General features: G+C 43.3%; 1 protein-coding gene across 2 annotated transcripts in view; it reads left to right on the top strand.

The window, feature by feature from the left end:
* LOC123504734 (multiple epidermal growth factor-like domains protein 6) overlaps window positions 1-20104 on the top strand; it is a 247815-nt gene that overhangs the window by 218499 nt on the left and 9212 nt on the right. For both annotated transcript variants that reach the window (XM_045255491.1, XM_045255492.1), the window contains exons 7-25: window positions 1082-1204; window positions 4571-4693; window positions 4947-5037; window positions 7662-7939; window positions 8309-8445; window positions 9173-9296; window positions 10259-10378; window positions 13663-13809; window positions 14372-14529; window positions 14772-14874; window positions 15573-15775; window positions 16209-16395; window positions 17821-17949; window positions 18073-18182; window positions 18454-18557; window positions 18874-19043; window positions 19136-19237; window positions 19477-19632; window positions 19778-20035. In XM_045255491.1, coding sequence (XP_045111426.1) covers window positions 1082-1204; window positions 4571-4693; window positions 4947-5037; window positions 7662-7939; window positions 8309-8445; window positions 9173-9296; window positions 10259-10378; window positions 13663-13809; window positions 14372-14529; window positions 14772-14874; window positions 15573-15775; window positions 16209-16395; window positions 17821-17949; window positions 18073-18182; window positions 18454-18557; window positions 18874-19043; window positions 19136-19237; window positions 19477-19632; window positions 19778-20035 — 2823 coding nt within the window. The remainder of the gene's footprint in view (window positions 1-1081; window positions 1205-4570; window positions 4694-4946; window positions 5038-7661; window positions 7940-8308; window positions 8446-9172; window positions 9297-10258; window positions 10379-13662; window positions 13810-14371; window positions 14530-14771; window positions 14875-15572; window positions 15776-16208; window positions 16396-17820; window positions 17950-18072; window positions 18183-18453; window positions 18558-18873; window positions 19044-19135; window positions 19238-19476; window positions 19633-19777; window positions 20036-20104) is intronic.

Here is a 20104-nt window from a genome sequence, read left to right on the forward strand (position 1 = left end):
GTGTGTGTGTGTGTGTGTGTGTGTGTGTGTGTGTGTGTGTTTCGTGGACTTTTCTCATCAGACGTATGTTAAGTCACACACATTAGACGGAATTCTGAAGCAGTTTGGCATCTTACCTTCCCCAAATTTCATGAGGTTCTAATGGAAGTTGTAGAGTTTTCAAGGTAATATCAGGCAGGCGTACTACAGGAAAGGATTTTTAGTTTATACTTTAAAAGCTTTTCCTCTCTCATCTCGTGTGTTTATTTGCAAATGCTACGAAGATAAAAGGAAAAGAAAGAGATGAGTGGTTTGGTATTCTTAAGTGTTTTTCCTCTGACAGAGTACAATTCTTTTTTTAATCTATCACTTTCACTAAGTTTCTTCCATTTATTATTCATCGTCTCCATTTTCTCTCTCCTTTTCCAGGCTGTCTTTGCGTCTATCATAATGTCATCACTCCAATCATTGTTTTTTTCTTCTTACCTTTTTTTTTCTTCTTTTTCTACCATTCCTCCGTCTTTGATCTTTCTTCCGCTTGTTTCATCCTTGTTTTATTTCCTTCTCCCTTTTGTGTCTCCCTGTTATAACTCTGTTTTCTTTCGTCCCCTTCCTTTTCCAACTCTTTCTTCTCCTCCTCCTCCTCCTTTTCCCATTCATTCTTTTTGTATATTCTATTCTTTCCTTTCCTCACTTCTTGTTATCCGTTCGACTTCTTTCTTCCTCCCATTCATTCATTCATACTCTCTCTCTCTCTCTCTCTCTCTCTCTCTCTCTCTCTCTCTCTCTCTCTCTCTCTCTCTCTCTCTCTCTCTCTCTCTCTGAATGCGTATGAAAAACTGATTGGAGAATTAAACACGTGTACATTTAAGGGTATCAGAGAGAGAGAGAGAGAGAGAGAGAGAGAGAATAATTTTGCGTCAACAATAACAATAACACCAGCAACAATATAGAAGAAGAAGAAGAAGAAGAAGAAGAAGAAGAAGAAGAAGAAGAAGAAGAAGAAGAAAAAGAAGAAGAAGAAGAGAGAGAGAGAGAGAGAGAGAGAGAGAGAGAGAGAGAGAGAGAGCGAGACTAATTTTTTCATCCTCTTTCCCTGCAGACCGCAATGAGTGTCTTGTGAACCAGGGCGGGTGTGACCACTCCTGCAGGAACACCATTGGCTCCTACAGGTGTTGCTGCCGCCGAGGTTTCAAGCTCCAGGCAGACCGTCACTCCTGCGGTGGTGAGTAAGGAGCATATTGTCAAACACTTCTGTACACCAGCTGCTCTACACTAAAAAGGCTCTAGGTGAAGTTACACGGGTTTTTACGGATGTTTTTGTGTTTTTTGTGGTTCTAGTGATAGGTGAACAGGACTTCTACATTATCAGGAGGTAAGACACTCTGGGAAATCTGGCTGTTTATCTCTGTGGCCTTGGAGGATTATCATGGCGAGAGAGCAGAGAGTCTGAAAACACAGGAGTAAGATACGTTAATCTCTTCAGTACCATGACACGTTTCCGTATTAATTTTGCTTACTATATGGTGATTTCATACAGCATTAAAACTTATGTTGGGGATTGAAATAGTTAAGACTCTGGCCATAAATCCTCTGACCTCCATAGACCCTTCCTAATGTAAAATAAAATCGTCTAATCGTATACAAAAGTCATGGTAAAAATGCGTCTCACTACTGAAGCAGTTAAATAAGACATGTCCCTGACTTGTCTCGTCCCGTCATCTTCCTTGTATTCTTATTTTTTCTCTCAATTTTAAGTTACTATTTTTTTCATGTATTTTTTTGCTCCCCGTTAAATAAGACATGTCCTTATTTTCCTCAACTTGTTCCGTCCTTCTCCTTGAGTTCTTGTCCCTCTCTTCATCTCTATTTGTCATTTTTCATTCTTAGATTGTTCTTTCGCCTCTTTCTCATTCTCGTTCTCCTCCTTTTCATTATATTTACACTTTAGATTTTATTTCTTTCCTTTTATTTTGTCTCTGTTTTTCTCGTCTCCCTTTAGTCTCCTTATCTTGCTCCTCCTTTCCTTTTCTCTTTTCGTTGTCCACTTTACTTCTAGTCTTCTTTATGCTTTTCGGCCTCTCATTCTTCGTCTCCTCTTATTCCCTTTCTTTTCCTTCTCTTCCTCCTTCTCCTCTTCGCGTTTCTCATCTCTCTCCTCTTTCTCCTTCTCCTTCTCCTTCTCCTTCTCCTTCTCCTCCTCCTCCTCCTCCTCCTCCTCCTCCTCCTCTTCCTCCTCTTCCTCCTCCTCCTCCTCCTCCTCCTCCTCCTCCTCCTCCTTCTTTCTTTTTTCATTGTGTTTTTGGTCTTCCACCTCTTCTTCACCTTTTTCTTTCTCTTTACTCTTTTCGTCTTCGTCCCTCTGGTTCGTGGCCTCCTCCTCCTCCTCCTCCTCCTCCTCCTCCTCCTCCTCCTCCTCCTCCTCCTCCTCCTCCTCTTCTTCTTCTTCTTCTTCTTCTTCTTCTTCTTCTTCTTCTTCTTCTTCTTCTTCTTCTTCTTCTTCTTCTTCTTCTTCTTCTTCTTTTCTATCCTTCTCTCTATTCACAAAGTCAGTGTGGCACAGTTGAATCAAATATAGCTCTGTAAGAACCTATTGGTGTATTGGTGTTTGTTTGTCTTTTGTAATCCTTTGTGTTCCTTGCGGTAGCCGAGAGAGTTCTAAGAAAACACGTTCACTCTCTTTCCTTCTTTCCTTTCCCTGTGTTGCTTTGTTCCTCGACCGCTCCTCCCTCGTCCTCCTCCTCCTCCTCCTCCTCCTCCTCCTCCTCCTCCTCCTCCTCCTCCTTCTCCTTCTCGTCCTCCTCTCTCGACCAACTCTTCTTCCCTTAGGCTATCTCCGTTTTTATTTTTTTTTTATTTTACTCTGTTCCTATTCTTTCCTCTCAACGTTGCCTAATATTCTGTTTCTCTGTTTCTTGTTCAGGAGTAAGGAATGAATGAATGTTTGAGTTTTTGGGTGTTTTTGGGAGATTAATATATGTTTTTTTTTTATGAAATAATGTGTTTCTTAAGTGTTTTTGTGTGTGTTTTTTTTTGTGTGTATTTTAAGGTGAAATATACGTTGGCATTATGCGGAGAGCTCATTAAGTACTGATATATTTAAAGGTAATTTATAGTTTGCAGTGAACTTCATTAAAATAGTGTTCTTTTATTCATTTAAGATAGTGTCCCTTTTCTTCTTTTATCTCTCTCTCTCTCTCTCTCTCTCTCTCTCTCTCTCTCTCTCTCTCTCTCTCTCTCTCTCTCTCTCTCTCTCTCTCTCTCTCTCTCTCTCTCTCTCTCTCTCTCTCTGATAATGAATAATAGATAACACCAAACCTGTTTTGTACTTAAGGCTCGAGTTTTTTTTTTTTTTTTTTTTTGCCTTTTCGCCGTTGTTGTTGTTTTTTTCTTTTCAGTAACTGTATAACTGTAAAAGAGGGGAAAAAAAACCCTGCCTTATAATCAGGTCCATCTGTCCATTTCTTTTTTGTTCTTTTTTGTCTTTCTTTTTGTCTTTTTTAGGTTGTTTTTTTTTTTTTCTTTGTCGTCGTCTTCCTTTTCCCTTTGATAGCCACACGAGCAAGGAGAAGTGTTGCCACATCCACACCTTAAACACGCGTACTCCTCCACACTCCTTTCCACTCCACTCCAGCCCACTTGTCCCCCTTCATCTCTTATTCACTAACATGTCGAGAGAAAAAATTATCTTAACACGTACTGCAGGAAGCAAAACTACGACTTAACCCAATTCAGTGCTGCAGATATTCTTTCATTCAGTATAAGTGAAGAATAAATGTAGGGGAATGAATGAAGAGCTAGATAGATAAGTAAGCAAATAATTAAATAACTAACTAAATAAAATTCGTATTTCATAATTCAGTAATAGAACTTAACCCAACTCAATACAGCAGATATTCTTCAATACCGCGCAAGTGATATGTTAACATCGTGTCATAATTGTAGGAGATTCCAATACAAAAGTAATGGTGAAAGTGAATACCGCACCACTGAAAGAGTTGTTTCCTTGACTGACTTTTGAACATAAAAAATAAATAAATAAAAGAAAAGAAAAGAACAAAAAGCAGGACAAATGGATCTTTTAGCCAACAACAGTTCAAGAAGTATTGCGGAATGAAGGCGACTGTGGCATTAAATTAACGTAAATTCATGTGGCGAAGTAATTTATATTGACATTACAGCAGCGGCGAGACCGTTTATCTTCCAGAGGTCGGAGTTTAAGTTCGTATTGTAATGTATAGCTGAAGTGTTTATGTCTGCATCCAGTTTCCAATGTCAGACAATTAGTATGAGGAAAACTATTGAGGTGCGCCTTTCATTAAATGTTAAGTAAGTGGTTAAGTTGGTCAGGTTGTCTATGACGTGATTGTTTTTATTTAAAGCAGCAGAACAGAGAAAGACATATGTTATGTTCGTAGCTCGTTTGCTCATATTGTCACGTCAAGAAGTAAAGGAAGCTTATCGAGGCGCGTCTTTCACCAAATATTTCGTTATTCGATTTATTTGGCCAGGTTGTCTGAGTCATGATGAAGTCTTTCCTCATCTCAAGCAGAACAGCAGAGGATGATTACTAAGACATTTCTCTTGCCAGATGTGAATGAATGCGAGGTGAACAACGGCGAATGTTCACACGAATGTCTCAACACTCAGGGATCTTACCTGTGTCGCTGCCCGGCCGGCCGATACCTCCTGCCCGATGGAAGGAAGTGTACAGGTGAGTGAGAAAAAAATTCTAAATAGGAAATGAGTAACGTTATGAGGTGCCGTACTTAATATTCAGTATTGGATTAGAGAAGGCAACTCCATCCTTCTTTGTGCTAGGTATGTGGAATAGGATTTCGCCTTCCTCTTCTCGTCGAGGTACAGAAATGTAAATAAAAAGGTGGGTAAGGGTATGTATATTTTGGAAAGAGACTGTTAACTATAGCCTTCCTGAAGCTCCCCTCATGTTACCTTGTTCTGTTCAGGCACAGACACCTGCAAGGCGAGGAACGGCGGCTGTCACCACATCTGTCACGACGACGACGACGGCAGTGTAACCTGTTCCTGCCGCCAGGGGTTAGTACTGACGCAATAGGTACTGGGTGTCCGATGGTTAGCTCACACACACACACATGATGGTGTCAGCGTGGGGTGCCAGATGGGGGCGGAGGACGAGCATGGCATCATTGGCACAGATAACGCGGCATCGGGCAAGCCGCCGCAGGAAAGAATATACCACTTAGGATTTTATCTGTGAAGTTTGAGCATGAGCGTCTCGCGTTGGTGTCTTGAGGCAAATTTTCCGTGGAAGACTCTACGACCCAAACTTGGGAAATAAAATAACTAGCAACACATTCCCCGCTGCAGCTTCAAGCTTTTTCGGCACAATTCAACACTGCCAGCACCGCCAGCACAGTCCAGCACTGCCAGCACAGTCCAGCACCGCCAGTACAGTCCAGCAATGCAGCACAGTCCAGCGCTGCCAGCACAGTCCAGCACTGCCAGCACAGTCTAGCACTGCCAGCACTGCTCAGCAGAGCGACCTGCCGGTCGGAGCCACTCTCCGGGTTTTGTAGAGCCAAGGATAAAATATTTTCTCTCATCAAATGATAATAGTGATGAAAATTGCAACAGCTTCCTGGTATCTGATTCCACCATTAAAATTCGTGGAGGTGAATCTAACATTTCATTTAACACCAAAGCCATTTTTTTGAGACAGAATGGTAAACGGTGTAGCACAAAGGAAAGTAATTTTTATGAGAAGTCATGCAAGATTTTGCCAACGTTATTTTCAGGCATCACAAAGTAAGCCAGCAAAATGTTTAATTGCTCTACTATTTGCCAAGCGAGCGGGTTTTATAATGCCACACAAATGACGATCAGAAAGCCGCAGCGGATCCTCACAAAGTATCTCTCAGTTTTCCTTTCATTCTTTCCGGCGCGGCACTCGAGCCATTACGCTGCCGGGGACCACAGTGCTCTGGGGGCCTGGGAGCCACCGCCGCCCATTAGGTGCCGTGGTGTCAAGTGCCTCCGCCTTTCAGCGGCGCGAGGCGAGGTGGGATTCACACAAGGCCAGGGAAAGAATGAAATTCAGAAGATGACACCTCAAAGCGGAGGACGGGGTGAGTGGGGCGCCGCGCCTTCCATTACCACTCTGGCATGGCGGACCAGAAAACCTATTTTGAAGAAGTACTCTATTTTGTAGCTCAGCACCACAGCACCGCAGCACTGCCGGTCACGCCGCCGTGTTAGTGGAAGAGCGAGGCATCCAAAACATTCTCTCTTCTCCTCGCAATCAGACAATCACAACAAGCAAGTCTTAAAAAGGGACCACATTGCTATACCGTTCATGCCAACTCTATGCCCTTCTCCCTCTCTCCCTTTCCCAAGTTCCTGTCTCTCTCTCTCTGTTCCCCCTCTGCTCCTTTCTGTTTCCCCTCTGCCTCTTTCCACTCCCTACCACTCTCCGCTTCCCTGCCATTTGCCGCCCGGGGTTCGTGCAGTGAAATCCCGTGTTTTATTATTTGCCTCGTGCGTACAGATCACTCATTGTTTAATCTGGAACGATGCCGGTTATTGACGTGTGTGTGTGTGTGTATGTGTGTGTGTGTGTGTGTGTGTGTGTGTGTGTGTGTGTGTGTGTGTGTGTGTGTGTGTATCTGTGTCTGTGATGTGAATGCTATCCCTCTGAAGGGAAAATGTTTCCTCATTTTATCAAACCCAAGAATCTTGAGTTAGCTGGAAAGACTGAAACCTTGGGTCGATGGCAAAACACACACACACACACACACACACACACACACACACACACACACACACACACACACACACACACACACACAGACTGCGCGCGCGCGCGCACATTAATAATGCACCACAGAGCCAACAAGGATCAACCAGAAACGTCAGAATGGAACTGATATAAATATTAATCGAACGCTGTGAGAGACGGAGAGAGAGAGAGAGAGAGAGAGAGAGAGAGAGAGAGAGAGAGAGAGAGAGAGAGAGAGAGAGAGAGACCGTCTGAAAGCGTAGGGGCGGCGACCTTTTCTCCTCCACGCCCTTTAACAAATCCTTTCTTCCCCCACTCTCCCCTTGAACGTTCCTTTCCCCAGCGAGCCAGAAAAGAGCCACGTAAACAAGCTACGTCAAGAGCTCAAGATTAACTCCGCTCCGTCTTTCACTTTCTTTGATTTTCCCTTTTGCCTTCAGGAGTTCCTAAGCCTCGTGGCCGTGTGTGGAAGGAGAGGTGGTGGTGGTGGTGGCGGTGGTGTTTGATGGGGATGTGGTGGTATGTATGTGTGTGTGTGTGTGTGTGTGTGTGTGTGTGTGTGTGTGTTTGTGTGTGTTATGGTGTTTGGTAGAGTGTGTTGTGCTGTGGTTGTGGGTGTGATGGCAAGCGTTTTTGTGTGTGACCGGGATGTTGATACATGTGGTGGTGACTGTGTGTTGGTGTGTTTTCATGGCTGCGTGTTGGCGTCTCGGCGTTGCAGTTTGTGGTGCGACAATGGCGATGCTTTGGTTGAATGGTGATTGGTGCTTTGTGGTGATTACGTGTTATTGAGGGAGAGTTGGTGTTATGAAGGTGTTATAGTGATAGTCGTGGTGTTGGGAGGGCTATTCCTGTGGTGGAGGTGGTGATATGTGTCGTGGTTAAAGTGTGGAGTAATAATGGTGTTGGTTTGGTGGTAACACAGGTACAGGCTGGCCCGTGACCGCCGCACCTGCCTGGCGGACGACCCGTGTGAGGTGAACAATGGCGGGTGTCAGGACCAGTGCCGGGATGACAGGGGTCGTGCCCAATGCTCCTGCCGTCCAGGATTCACCTTGGCAGACGACCAAGTGTCTTGCGTGGATGAGGATGAGTGCCAGCGGCCTGGCATCTGCAGTCAGCAGTGCCATAACACGTGGGGATCCTACCAGTGCCTCTGTGACTCCGGCTACCAGCTTGGTACTGACCAGACCTCCTGCTACAGTAAGTGTTCTCCTCATCTCATGTCGCGTCACCTTCTCCATCTTCAGTGTTGTCGCCTCTTATTTGCTTCATCACAACTTCCTTCCCAGCATTAGATTTTTTGCCTCTCTATAGTGGTACCTTTAATCTTTATTCATATCAGTTTTTTTTTCAAGACAATCTCACGTCTTTTTTTATTACGTCTGCCTCATCATCGCTTGCTCTCCTCAACATCTAAGTCTTCTTCTTCTTCTTCTTCTTCTTCTTCTTCTTCTTCTTTTCTATATTCATCTCCACTTTCTTCCCAAAACACTTCTCAGTCATTGTTAGCCGTCACTGTCAACTCCTGAGCCTTGTTATGAGGGAAAGTGACGCACCGCCTCCCCGCAGTGATCGATATGGAGGTGATAAACTACTGCCTCGAGAACAACGGTGGGTGTCAACACATGTGCGAGCACGGCCCCTACGGTCCCGTCTGTTCCTGCCACCAAGGATACCAACTCAAGGCCGACGACCGATCCTGCGAGGTAATCCGAGGCTCAGGAATCAATTCCCTTGTCATGCCTGTTCTTTTATCCACGATATATATGATGTAAATGTAGTATCAGGGTAGTGAAATACCTGTCCCAGAGTGGTAAGATGTAACGAGGTAGACAGAAAACTGATTGAAGGAAAGATCAAATATATCTGAGTGTTTGAGTAATGGGATACCAGTCTGAGGATGTAAGGAAAAACAAGATAAAAAGTGAGAAAAAGAAAAAAAGATCACTTCTACTCTGGTTGGGAGTGGAGAGAGAGAGAGAGAGAGAGAGAGAGAGAGAGAGAGAGAGAGAGAGAGAGAGAGAGTAATGGAAAAGACAGGAAGATTCCTTTAGTAAAAGATTCTGTGGTAAAACTATAGAGGCTGGTGATACTGAGGTGTCATTTTTTATTCATTGAAGTCTGCGGAATAGCTACCATTGTATTCAAGTCATCGAATTCACCGCTTTTTATTTGTGCCTCATAATGAATAGTCCTTTTCATTTCCCACACCTGACGATGAGGAATGGAAAGCAAGGCAGACAGGAGGAGGCTGGTGATAAAGAAATGCTGCTTTTACTTACTCAGTTCCAGGAAATATAGTTGTGTTCTGGTCATCGAAGTAGGAATGAATTAACTAAGACTGCGGTGTGGACTGGGAGAGCCGTGTGTGTTGCTTTCATTGGTATCAACACATTGTATAAATGGCTTATGTCAATCTCCCCCCTACCCGAGGACGAGGACGAGTGCGCAGCGGCGAGCCACGACTGCCAGCAGGAGTGCATCAACACGGAGGGCAGCTACGCCTGCGCCTGCACCTCTGGCTTCACGCTCAACGAGGACTCCCACACCTGCACAGGTACACTCACCTTCAACTAATCCTCAGCCTCAACCACGAGTAGTCTCACTGTCTAGCCTCGTTTCTGCCATCTGTACTATATTCACTAATTGTCTTCCTTTCTCATGCACACAATTCAACTCACAAGGAAAGAATCAAAATACATAAGGGACTAAATTGGTCAACCACGTTTACATTTCCTTTCTTTCTAATTAACTTCTAAGCAAATCCTGAGTAGGTGCTCTCTCTCTCTCTCTCTCTCTCTCTCTCTCTCTCTCTCTCTCTCTCTCTCTCTCTCTCTCTCTCTCTCTCTCTCTCTCTCTCTCTCTCTCTCTCTCTCTCTCTCTCTCTCTCTCTCTCTCTCTCTCTCTCTCTCTCTCTCTCTCTTTCTCGTTGTTTAGATAAGACTCCTTAATATGTAGAATAGAAAAATGTAATCAATAAAATTGCCGACGCATGCTTAGTAAATCCACGTCATATTCTTTGAAGAGTAGTCTGTTCTGTCTGTCCTGTCTTCCCATCTACTCCGTCGCGTTACAAAGACCCGTCTACTCTTTTCTGTCTGCCTTGTCTTCCCTTTTGTTATGCTGCGTTTTAAAGAGCTATATGTTTTATTGTGTTCTGTAAATTCTTCCTCGATACTGTTCTTCATGTCTGTTCTGTCTTGATTCTCGTTCTACAATACTTTAGGGAGTAAAGAGAAGGAAACAGAAGTTGAGAAGCTGTTTTGGCGAATGCAGTATCGCTTGTATTTTCAAACACCTGTGCTTCACCTATACACCATTTCAAAAGGCTTTATTTAAATTTACACGATTTTTTAAAGATGTTTTTACGTTTTTAGAGGCAGATTGACAAGATTTCCGTATTATCAACTTGAGAAACACTCTTGAAAACCCCGCTAATCATCCCTATGGCCTTAGAAAATAGCCATGGTGAAAGATCAGAGAGTTTTTAAATACCAACTTTGTGATTTGTTTCCGCAGATGTGGACGAGTGTGCCATGGAGAACGGAGGGTGTGAGCAGGACTGCACCAACACACCGGGCTCCTTTGTGTGTTCCTGCCGCCAGGGTTACGTCCTCGTCGACCGCACCGACTGTGATAGTGAGTCGTGTGGCTGCCGCTGTTATTTTCAATGATTTTTTTTCGTTATTTTTCTTTCTTTCTTTTACAGTATTTTATCTTTATATTTTTTTCGATTTTTCTCCATTTTTCATCTCTTATTTTCATTTACTCCTCATTATCATTTTTATTATTTTTTTCGGCCTATTCTTTTCTATTTTGTTAATGTTCTTTTCAGTATTCTCATATTTTCACAACTCTTTATAAACATTTTTTTCAACATCTTTATTTCTGTTCAGAATTAGACTGTTGATATTATATATATCTTTGAATGGCATTAACATCTATAACTGTGTTTAAGAGTGAACCTTTCGTTGCAGACATCCATACAATGTATTAATGATGAAAACTATATAGTGTCAAGTGTGTTATATCATTAATTTGCTTTCCTTCTTTCCTTCTTTTTTTTTTTTTTTTTTTTTTTGCTTCTGCGCTCTTTTTGAACAATAAATAAATAAATAGCTAAATAGATAGAAAAGCATTAAGCATTGATCTGATATTCTCAGTGATCAAGCCATAAGCGTGTTAAGAATGCAATATCCGTGTATTCATTTGATAAGTAAACTGGATCATTATGATTCTCGATGTATTTTTAAGTCTCTTCAACTTAAAAAAAAATATATCATCCATGAATAAAATAAGAACGCACGATAAACATTCAACTAATATCGCGAGAGATGAAGATTATGAGCGAAGTAAGTATTTAATGATTATGTTTGATAAGGAAACTGGGCCGCTATCACTGCCAGGGATCATAAAGTCACGTGGCGCTGGCCGTGCACAGCCTTAACTGAACCTTCCCTCAAGCTTGGGAGAAACTCACTTAAACCATTCATCTTCACAAGAGCGTCCTGCTTCATCCACCACTACAAAAAACACACTAACTGGCACTTTCTTGTTACTGTCAAGACCGAAGGGATACCACACATGTATATCCAATTTTTTCCAGGCTGTATTTAGAGCTAAACTCTTATAACCATTGTTTTCTCATGAGCATTTACATATTCTGGCCAAGTTTCATAACTTTTGGGTAATAAATAGTATATATTTTAATTGTTTTTATATGCGGTCATATAAAATTCAATTTAAAATCAAAGATTTCTTTCTTTGATGAGATATTTATTCCAGCTTATTTTGAAGACATTCAGCAATAAATCTATAGAATGAAATTTCCCCTATCCCTCCGAAATATGTTAAAAAATGCCATTCGGAAAAAAATTATAACTTTTTTGCCTCATTCGTGATTTTTTTGCAAGTCCCGTAATTCTTTTTTGTACAAAATCGTTCTGTACTTTTATACATATGTATTCATACAAAAAGTGTGCAAAGTGTCCGTTCTGTATTACAAAAAAGACAGGAGATATTGTCCATGGAAGTGGGAAAAATGTGTTTTGAGAAAATCACGAATACTCTTTATTTTCTTACAAGGCTTGAATGCCAAGTTACTTTAGTGTACCCTTTTTTTTATACGAACTCTAGAATATGTAGATGATAGAAAACGTGAATTGACAATGGTGTTCCATAAAAAAAAAAAAAAAAAAAAAATTACACGAAAAAAAAAAAAATTATATATACGCACAAATACACCACACATGTTGGCACACACACACACACACACACACACACACACACACACACACACACACACACACACAGACTATGCAGAGAGGTTCGTAAAGAGTATCAGTCCTCATTTAGATGGACAGAAAAGGAATCATCTCATTAACTCTATCTTAACTCTGTGTCTGTACCTGTGAGGCTCTGTGTGTGTGTGTGTGTGTGTGTGTGTGTGTGTGTGTGTGTGTGTGTGTGTGTGTGTGTGTGTGTGTGTGTTTATGTGTGTGTGTGTAGTGATGTGTAATTAATTTTTCTGTTTTCTTTGTGTGATCAGAGAGAGAGAGAGAGAGAGAGAGAGAGAGAGAGAGAGAGAGAGAGAGAGAGCATAAATGGTAAAAATATACGTGCATTCTCTTATCACCACTTTCCTTACTTACTTTAGTTCATATAGAGAGTATAGATAATCCACCGTATATCAATGTCTCTCCAAAACTTAATCTATGATAAGAAATACATGAATAAGACATTGGGTAGAATTTTGTAGGTGTGCCTTTACAGATTCCGAGTAAGTAACTTTTTTATTTCTTTTCTCTCCAAGTTTGATGAATTTCTATTGGACTGCAAACGGTTTTCCTCACAAACAACATTTTTTGTGAAGGCGATGTGTGCGTGAGTCAACATGCGGCAAGGGCGAGTGATATTTCTTTAATAAAAGGATCTGAAAAACTTATGACGAGTACAGCTTAGTTGTCATGATATACCAGTTTATTTCTCTCTCTCTCTCTCTCTCTCTCTCTCTCTCTCTCTCTCTCTCTCTCTCTCTCTCTCTCTCTCTCTCTCTCTCTCTCTCTCTCTCTCTCTCTCTCTCTCTCTCTCTCTCTCTCTCTCTCTCTCTCTCTCTCTCTCTCTCTCTCTGCAGTGGCTGGGTACTCACGACATATCACACTACGAAAGCGTCATCTGTTCTCAAAGGTGCATTATTTATTGCCAAACTCTCTACTGGATCTCATATACTCGCAGTGTCGGTATACTTGATGGGAGTGAGAAACCAAAGCAGTCTTTTAGCAAACACTGGAGTATTGGGCTGCCATCTCCTTTTCTTATTCGAGCAATATCTTACAAATTGAAAAAAAAAATATGATAAAGAACGTTAATGTTTCAATGGAGTTTTTTTTCGCTCTTCTCGGAAAAGCCGCTTTGGTGTACGTTATCATTTATTACTTCATAGCTTCACTATTTGGTTGCACATTTTATTTCCAAAGCGCTGGCTTGTGAAAATGGCCGTGATTATTAAAGCAGCTGAGCGGACAGAAGTGCTGCAGTTTCACCCTTCCTGCTGACTCAAATTCTTCGAATTCCACGCGGTAGTTGCATCATTAAACCTACCTACCTATTTTCACTATTGTCCCCATCCATTAATATGTCTAATTTTCTTTTAAAACTACCTAATGACTCAGTGCTAAAAACTCGATTATTGGATCTATTTCGTTCATCTACCACTCTATTTTAGAATCAATGGTCACTCTATCTGAGACCCAAAAGAAGTGCAACACAATCTCATCATTCCTGTCACCTTTAGTCTTGTGACATCCACCATAACACTCCACCACAGCAAACCAAAACAAATCTAGCACAGCCTTACCCTCTCTGTTAACGCGTCTTAATACTAACCCATACACTCACTTACAAAACACTTCATCTTTTGGCAGTGTCCCTGGATGACAGTGACCAGAGTCCCTTCGTGCTGTTTGAGGGACCGACGGAGGCGAGCAAGGTGGTGCCGACAGCGATCTGGATTCCCAACGACGCGACCTTTGTCGAGAATGAGCAGGTCAATTTTGCTACGATCTTGACGCGTGAGTTTCTGACTTTGCCTCTCGCTTGGACTTGATTGGGAGGTATGTGGGGGGGAATGGGGCGGCGGAGGTGGAGGAGGTAGAGGGGGAGGGGAGACAGATAATTTTTAGTAGTATGTAGTAATAGTAGTACTGGTAGAAGAAAAAGGAGGAGTAGTAGTAGGAGAGAGAGAGAGAGAGAGAGAGAGAGAGAGAGAGAGAGAGAGAGAGAGAGAGAGAGAGAGAGAGAGAGAGAGAGAGAGAGAGAGAGAGAGAGAATAAAAAAAAATAAGATAAAAGGATAAGAGAAGGGAAGACAAAGAAAGCCTACACAAACTCAAACTAGCCTCTTATTTCTTCCTTCTCATAGTACGAGTAACGAGATATTCGAACACTTTTATAAACACTTAGTTACTCTTCTCCACTTGCACCAGACACCAGACACATAACTCTGGCACGTCCCGGGGCGGTGCGAGACACCAACACTTGGACGTCTTCAAATTCACGTTCGCTCTTTGGTAATAGAGAAATAAGTCAGATTTAGAGCTTGTATCCAATATTGCTCAGAGTGTTGGTGCTGCAGGCTGTGTTGCTGGATTCTTTGGACCAAACTGCTCGCTCACGTGCGCTGACTGTCCCTTTGAGTGTGGCGAGGAAGGCTGCGTGTGTCCCCAAGGCAAGACAGGACCCACGTGCGCTCTGCCATGTCCCGCCGGTACCTTTGGCTTCAACTGCACAGAGGTGAGTAGCTGTGGATCTTCCCTGTAACTCAGTCCAGCTGCTAAATTGGTCTCGGGGCTGTCACTATCCTTTTTGTTCTTACTGTTTGGTGTCAGTCTATGTTGGTCTTTACGGTCACTGCCAGGAGGAATTCTTAGACGAGAACGCCTTTGACTCATTACCGATATGTGGCAGAATTGCATAGCGGCATGTTTCTTCTTCACTTTTCATGTGTCTCACTTTCCGTCGTCCTGTATCATCAGGAATGTCAGTGCAAGAATGGCGGCACCTGTGAGCCTGTGTCCGGGAACTGCACGTGTCCTCCCGGCGTGACGGGCGATCAGTGCGAGGATGGCTGTCCTGCAGGTGAGTGGCGCGGCGTGTGGGAAGAGGCGGCTCTTTCAGACAACATGCCAGCAGAAATCCGTGAGGGAGAAAAGCAGAAATTTTTTTCAGGTTTTATATTAAGGAATATTATGCATATTTTGATGGTAAGAGATAAAGAAAAAAGTCTCGAAATTGAGAAGGCCTTTACATTTTTCCCGATTTGTTTTATCTCACAAAAGAAATATCATTTGAAATATGAGGGAAAAAATTAGTGCGGAAGCACTACAAAATCAATCAAATTAATTGTATTTCTCTAAATGAACGGTTCAGTTTTTATTTGCCCACTCTTTGAAGAAAATACGTAGTAAGAACATGAGATAAATGGCACATCAGTTTAATGAAGCTTTCTCACCCCCAAAGTTCACTTGCTTATTCTTACCAGCAACATAAATCATGACAGTTAGTGCATGAGGTTTTCTTACTGCACTATAGGTTGAGTCTACTGTGAGCGGGATATGGGAGTAAGCGGAGAGGGGAGAGGTGTGCAGAAAGGGAGGTAAGGCTGGGACATTGAATAGGAAACACTAAGTAATGTCCTGAGGAGTGTGGATGCAGTAACCAGTGCCTGCAAAGTGTGGATGCATCATTACCTTGAGAGGTGTGTAGGCACTAAGTAATGCCCTGTAGAGTGTGGGAGGCAGTATTGCAGCGTACCTAATGGCTGCCACGTCCACCAGGGTACTACGGCGAGCAGTGTGAGCGGCGGTGCCCCGTGACGTGTGCCAACATGAGATGCAACAGACTCTTCGGCTTCTGTGAATGTGATCCGGGTCGCTTCGGCTCATCCTGCAACCTGCCTTGCCCTGATTTCACGTGGGGCGCCAACTGCCGCCACCAATGCCGCTGTGACACCAGGACCACCGCGCGCTGCCACCCTGAGGTACGGAGGCGTGGCGATCCTGTCAGTCGGTCTTTATGCTCTCCATTCAGAAAGTCAAGGCGGGCATTTACTCTTTCCTTTCTTCTTTCTTTCTTTTTTTTTCTTATTTTCATCCGTCCTCAAGTAAGCTCAAGTAAGTGTGATCCATTTTCTGTGAAGTTGCTTTCCCTCAGACTTGTTGCATTCTTTAACTCCTTCACTGCTAAAACAAAATTTCCCCCTTCTCGAATCTTAACTTTTTAAACTCTTAGTTTATATCAAGGCCTTTGAAAATATTTTTGTTTCATAAAGAACACAAAATCAATGTTCAGCTTCCTCTCTTTTCTCTCTTGTGTCTCTGTGCAAACAACTATTGCTGTACTATGCAATCTAATAGATGATGACCATAGTAATAAAATTACTTATTAAAGATAGCGACGCTCTCCTACAATAGAGCGGCGTGTGCGAGTGTGTGCCGGGCTACGTGGGGCCAGACTGCTCGGAAGAGTGCTCGCCAGGGAAATGGGGGACCGGCTGCCTGCATGAGTGTCAGTGTGCCAACGGGGACGCGTGCCATCCCGCAACAGGCGTATGCATCAAGGACTGTCCGCCGGGCTTCACGGGACCAGACTGTGAAGAGCGTAAGTATTTCTATACATGTATGAAGACTGTATTCAGAAACGCTCTGCGGTCTCTTAAATACACTTAAAAAAAAAAAGTCATAAACTTAAATGAAGTCTTTTGAAATAGTGAAGGTGAAGCACAGAAGTGTTTGAGAATACGAGCCTGAGTCCCACCGCCACTCCTGCCAGCTTGTCTGTTTGTGTGTCTAAGTATTTATCACTTCATTCATGTCAGTCTGTTTATTCAACTGCTTTTCTTTCTATCTATCTATCTATCTATCTATTTATCTATCTATCTATCTATCTACCTTTCTATCTACTGTGTATTTATCTGTCTGCCTACTTGTCTATCTAGTTTATACCTACTCACCTACCTGACTATCTATCAGTCTATCTGGCTGTCATTTATCAATTAATCTGTCTACAATTCATAGTTGCAAGCTCAAACAAAGCTTCGTTTCTCCTTGTACTAAGAATTAGTATGCTCTGGTTGCATAAGAAATCACTCTTAGCCCTAACAGGCAACAAACAAAGTTCAAGTCCGAAGAAAAAAATAGTTTCACAATCTCGCTGTTCCTTAACTCCGCCATCCCTTGGTATCCGTTACACTGTTAACTTCAAGTGGCGGTATTTATCACCATTGCACAAGTAAGACTAACTTGAATCATCCTTCCCGCAACGCGCCTCGTCCTTCCCGCGGAGTCTGATTCACACTCCCAGTCATGCTCCATAAACTTGCCAAATATATCGGTTGATCAATATTTCCGTTTGTTCACCAAGTAGATTTGTCACCATGGAAGGGACACATTTTTCTTTCTTTGCCTGACACTTTTACTCAGGAATGAATATCAACACATCAACAAAACAGTAAAACACACGTATTGTGGGATACTTTTGTTATGGATTTGGTTTATACGAAACAATAGTACATGTATTCGTTATATTCATCTCTGTTATCTAATATGTAAGTTTTCTTGTAATATTACTTAACTTACTCTTATTCTCAAAGACTAATCTTATTGAAACGATTGAATGAATAAAAAAAAACTGATTATGAATGAAAAAAAAAACAAATAATTTGGAATTGAACAAAAGAAAAATCGAAGACGGAGAAAGTGAACACGTCATTCTTTGCCAGCAAAAGATTTTTAATTTCAAAAGCGAGAGGAAAAGACCGAGAGAAAAAACAAAACTTCATTCCATCTTAACAAATACCGACAATTATGAGGTGAAAGGAAATGTAGGAAAAATACGAGACTTAACTTCAATTGAAAAAAGTAGATAAAGAAAAAGAGGAGGCTTAATATTCCCAGTAGATCTCCTAAATAAAAAAGAATAACAAGAGAACGGTAATGAAAGAAAAAAGGAAATGAGAAAAAAAACAACATTCAGTACAAGGGAGACACTATGCAAAAGTAAGATTCTCCCTCATTACCTGTGTAGGGTGCGAGGCGGGCCACTACGGACCTGGCTGTATGAAGATCTGCATGTGTGGCGGCATGCGGCCCTGCGACCCCATCACCGGGGAGTGCCTCTGTCCCCCTGGCACGCACGGCCCCAGCTGCCTCCAGGGTCAGTGCACCGCTGCCTTTGCCTCCCATCATTGCCACCATGGAGATAATGATGACAAAATACTAAGAATAGTCCCAATTATTGTTTATTTTCAGGTGTGAATCTGTGTTGGTTTCGTTGCAGTGTGCGCCCCTGGACGATGGGGGGAGAGCTGCTTGCAGGAGTGCCAATGTGAGAACGGTGCCTCGTGTGATCGCGTTAGTGGGAAGTGCCACTGTCTGCCGGGATATGTCGTGAGTACCCAGCCACTGCCACTGCAGAGAGAGAGAGAGAGAGAGAGTGGGGGGTGGGGGGCAGGAGGAGGAGGAGGAGGAAGAGGAGGAGGAGGAGGAGGAGGAGGAGGAGGAGGAGGAGGAGGAGGAGGAGGAGGAGGAGGAGGAGGAGGAGGAGGAGGAGGAGGAGATGTTTGTTGATTTTATCCTTTACTGAAGAGTTCAATGAAAGGCACGAGGCGTGGGAGTCGGCGTAGTAAGCCAGAAGGAAGATTGAATTGTGCATTTTCAGGGTCCCGCATGCGAGACTAAGTGTCCCTCAGGAAGGTTCGGTGTAGGCTGCCGCGAAACCTGCAGCTGTCTCAATGGCGCCACCTGTCACCACATCACCGGCAGGTTGGTCATCCCCACCTCGTGGACTGTCAGTCGTCTTACTTTATATAGAGCATTTAATAGAGCACAGTGGTGTTAGTAGAAGAAGGCAACAAGGCAGTTGTCGCTCTGGCTCCGTCTCAAGTAATTATTCAACTTTATTTTATTCCTCTTATTGTTTAAAAAAGCTGCCGAATGTGTTTCCTGCATCTACTTTATTGTTCCTTGTATGGCTACTGTTTTTCATAGTAAAAAACATATGAAGAAGAAATGATTTTTTTAGTCCGTATTGAGTAGGTAATGCTTTCTCTTCACTACCTAAAGCTCCCTCGTCCGGCAGGTGCGAGTGCGTGCCAGGTTTCACGGGAGCAGGCTGCAGTCAGCCCTGTCCGTTGGGACGCTTCGGGCAGGACTGCGTGCACATGTGTGACTGCAACAGCGGCCGCTGCGACCGAGTGACGGGCGAGTGCACGTGTCCGCCCGGCTGGCGAGGACCTCAGTGCCAGCTCCGTGAGTGTTTGAGTTGGGTCGGCCTGACTATAGGCTGTGGTGCCTTACACGCTCGGGAAAGAATCTCTGATAACACGTGTTCTCGTCGGCAGCATGCGACGCGGGGCGGTACGGGGCCGGGTGCGCCATGAACTGCAGCTGCGCCAACGGTGCTAAGTGTGACCACATCTCCGGCGCCTGCATGTGCCAGCCAGGTGCTGCCACAATTCCTCCTTCTTTTTGCATTCCACAGTATTATTACTAATATCACGATTACACCACAGGTTTGGTTATCTGTATGTGAAATTTCTTTAAGATAAAACGGATATTCGTAAAACAAAGTCAGATTATCTAATTGCCAAATTTACAAACCAGTGCACAGTGTTCACTGAAATTAACATTCTCATTCTTGGTCTCCTCTTACAGCCTTGCCTTTTACACTCCTTCTCTGCAGGGTGGCTTGGCACTTTCTGTTCCCGGCCTTGTCCCGAGGGTTACTGGGGCCCCGAGTGCCGCCACAGGTGTGGGTGTGGAACTGGCGCCACTTGTGACCCTGCAATAGGTGCCTGCTTGTGCCCACCCGGCAAGTATGGTCTCCACTGTTCCAAGGGTAGGTTTTTCTGTTTCTCTGTCTCAAGGCTTTCTCTTTTTTTTTTTTTTTTCAATTGACTATGAGCTAATTCACAAGTTTTTTGTTTTTTTTCAATAACATTGTGAGGGCGAGGCAAGCAGTACTATAACCTGATCCCCAACAGTGTGTCCGATCGACCGATGGGGCACCGACTGCCAGAACAACTGTCTCTGCTACAATGGTGGCTCCTGCGACCGAGTGTCCGGCGCCTGCGTGTGTCCCCCGGGTTACACCGGTACCATGTGTCAGGACAGGTGTCCTGAAGAAACATACGGTTTCGGGTGTCAGCACAGCTGTCTATGTCAGCACGGGGGCACGTGCCAGCACGACACAGGAGCGTGCCTGTGTTCTCCAGGTTATGCTGGGGCCTTCTGTGAAACAAGTGAGCGTTGCCGGAGTGCTGAACCTCGCCTACTTCTGTGTGTTTGTTTGTTGTCGATTTAAGCATTAG

The sequence above is a fragment of the Portunus trituberculatus genome, chromosome 17, assembly GCF_017591435.1.
Source record: "Portunus trituberculatus isolate SZX2019 chromosome 17, ASM1759143v1, whole genome shotgun sequence".
NCBI classification, from domain to species: Eukaryota; Metazoa; Arthropoda; class Malacostraca; order Decapoda; family Portunidae; genus Portunus; species Portunus trituberculatus.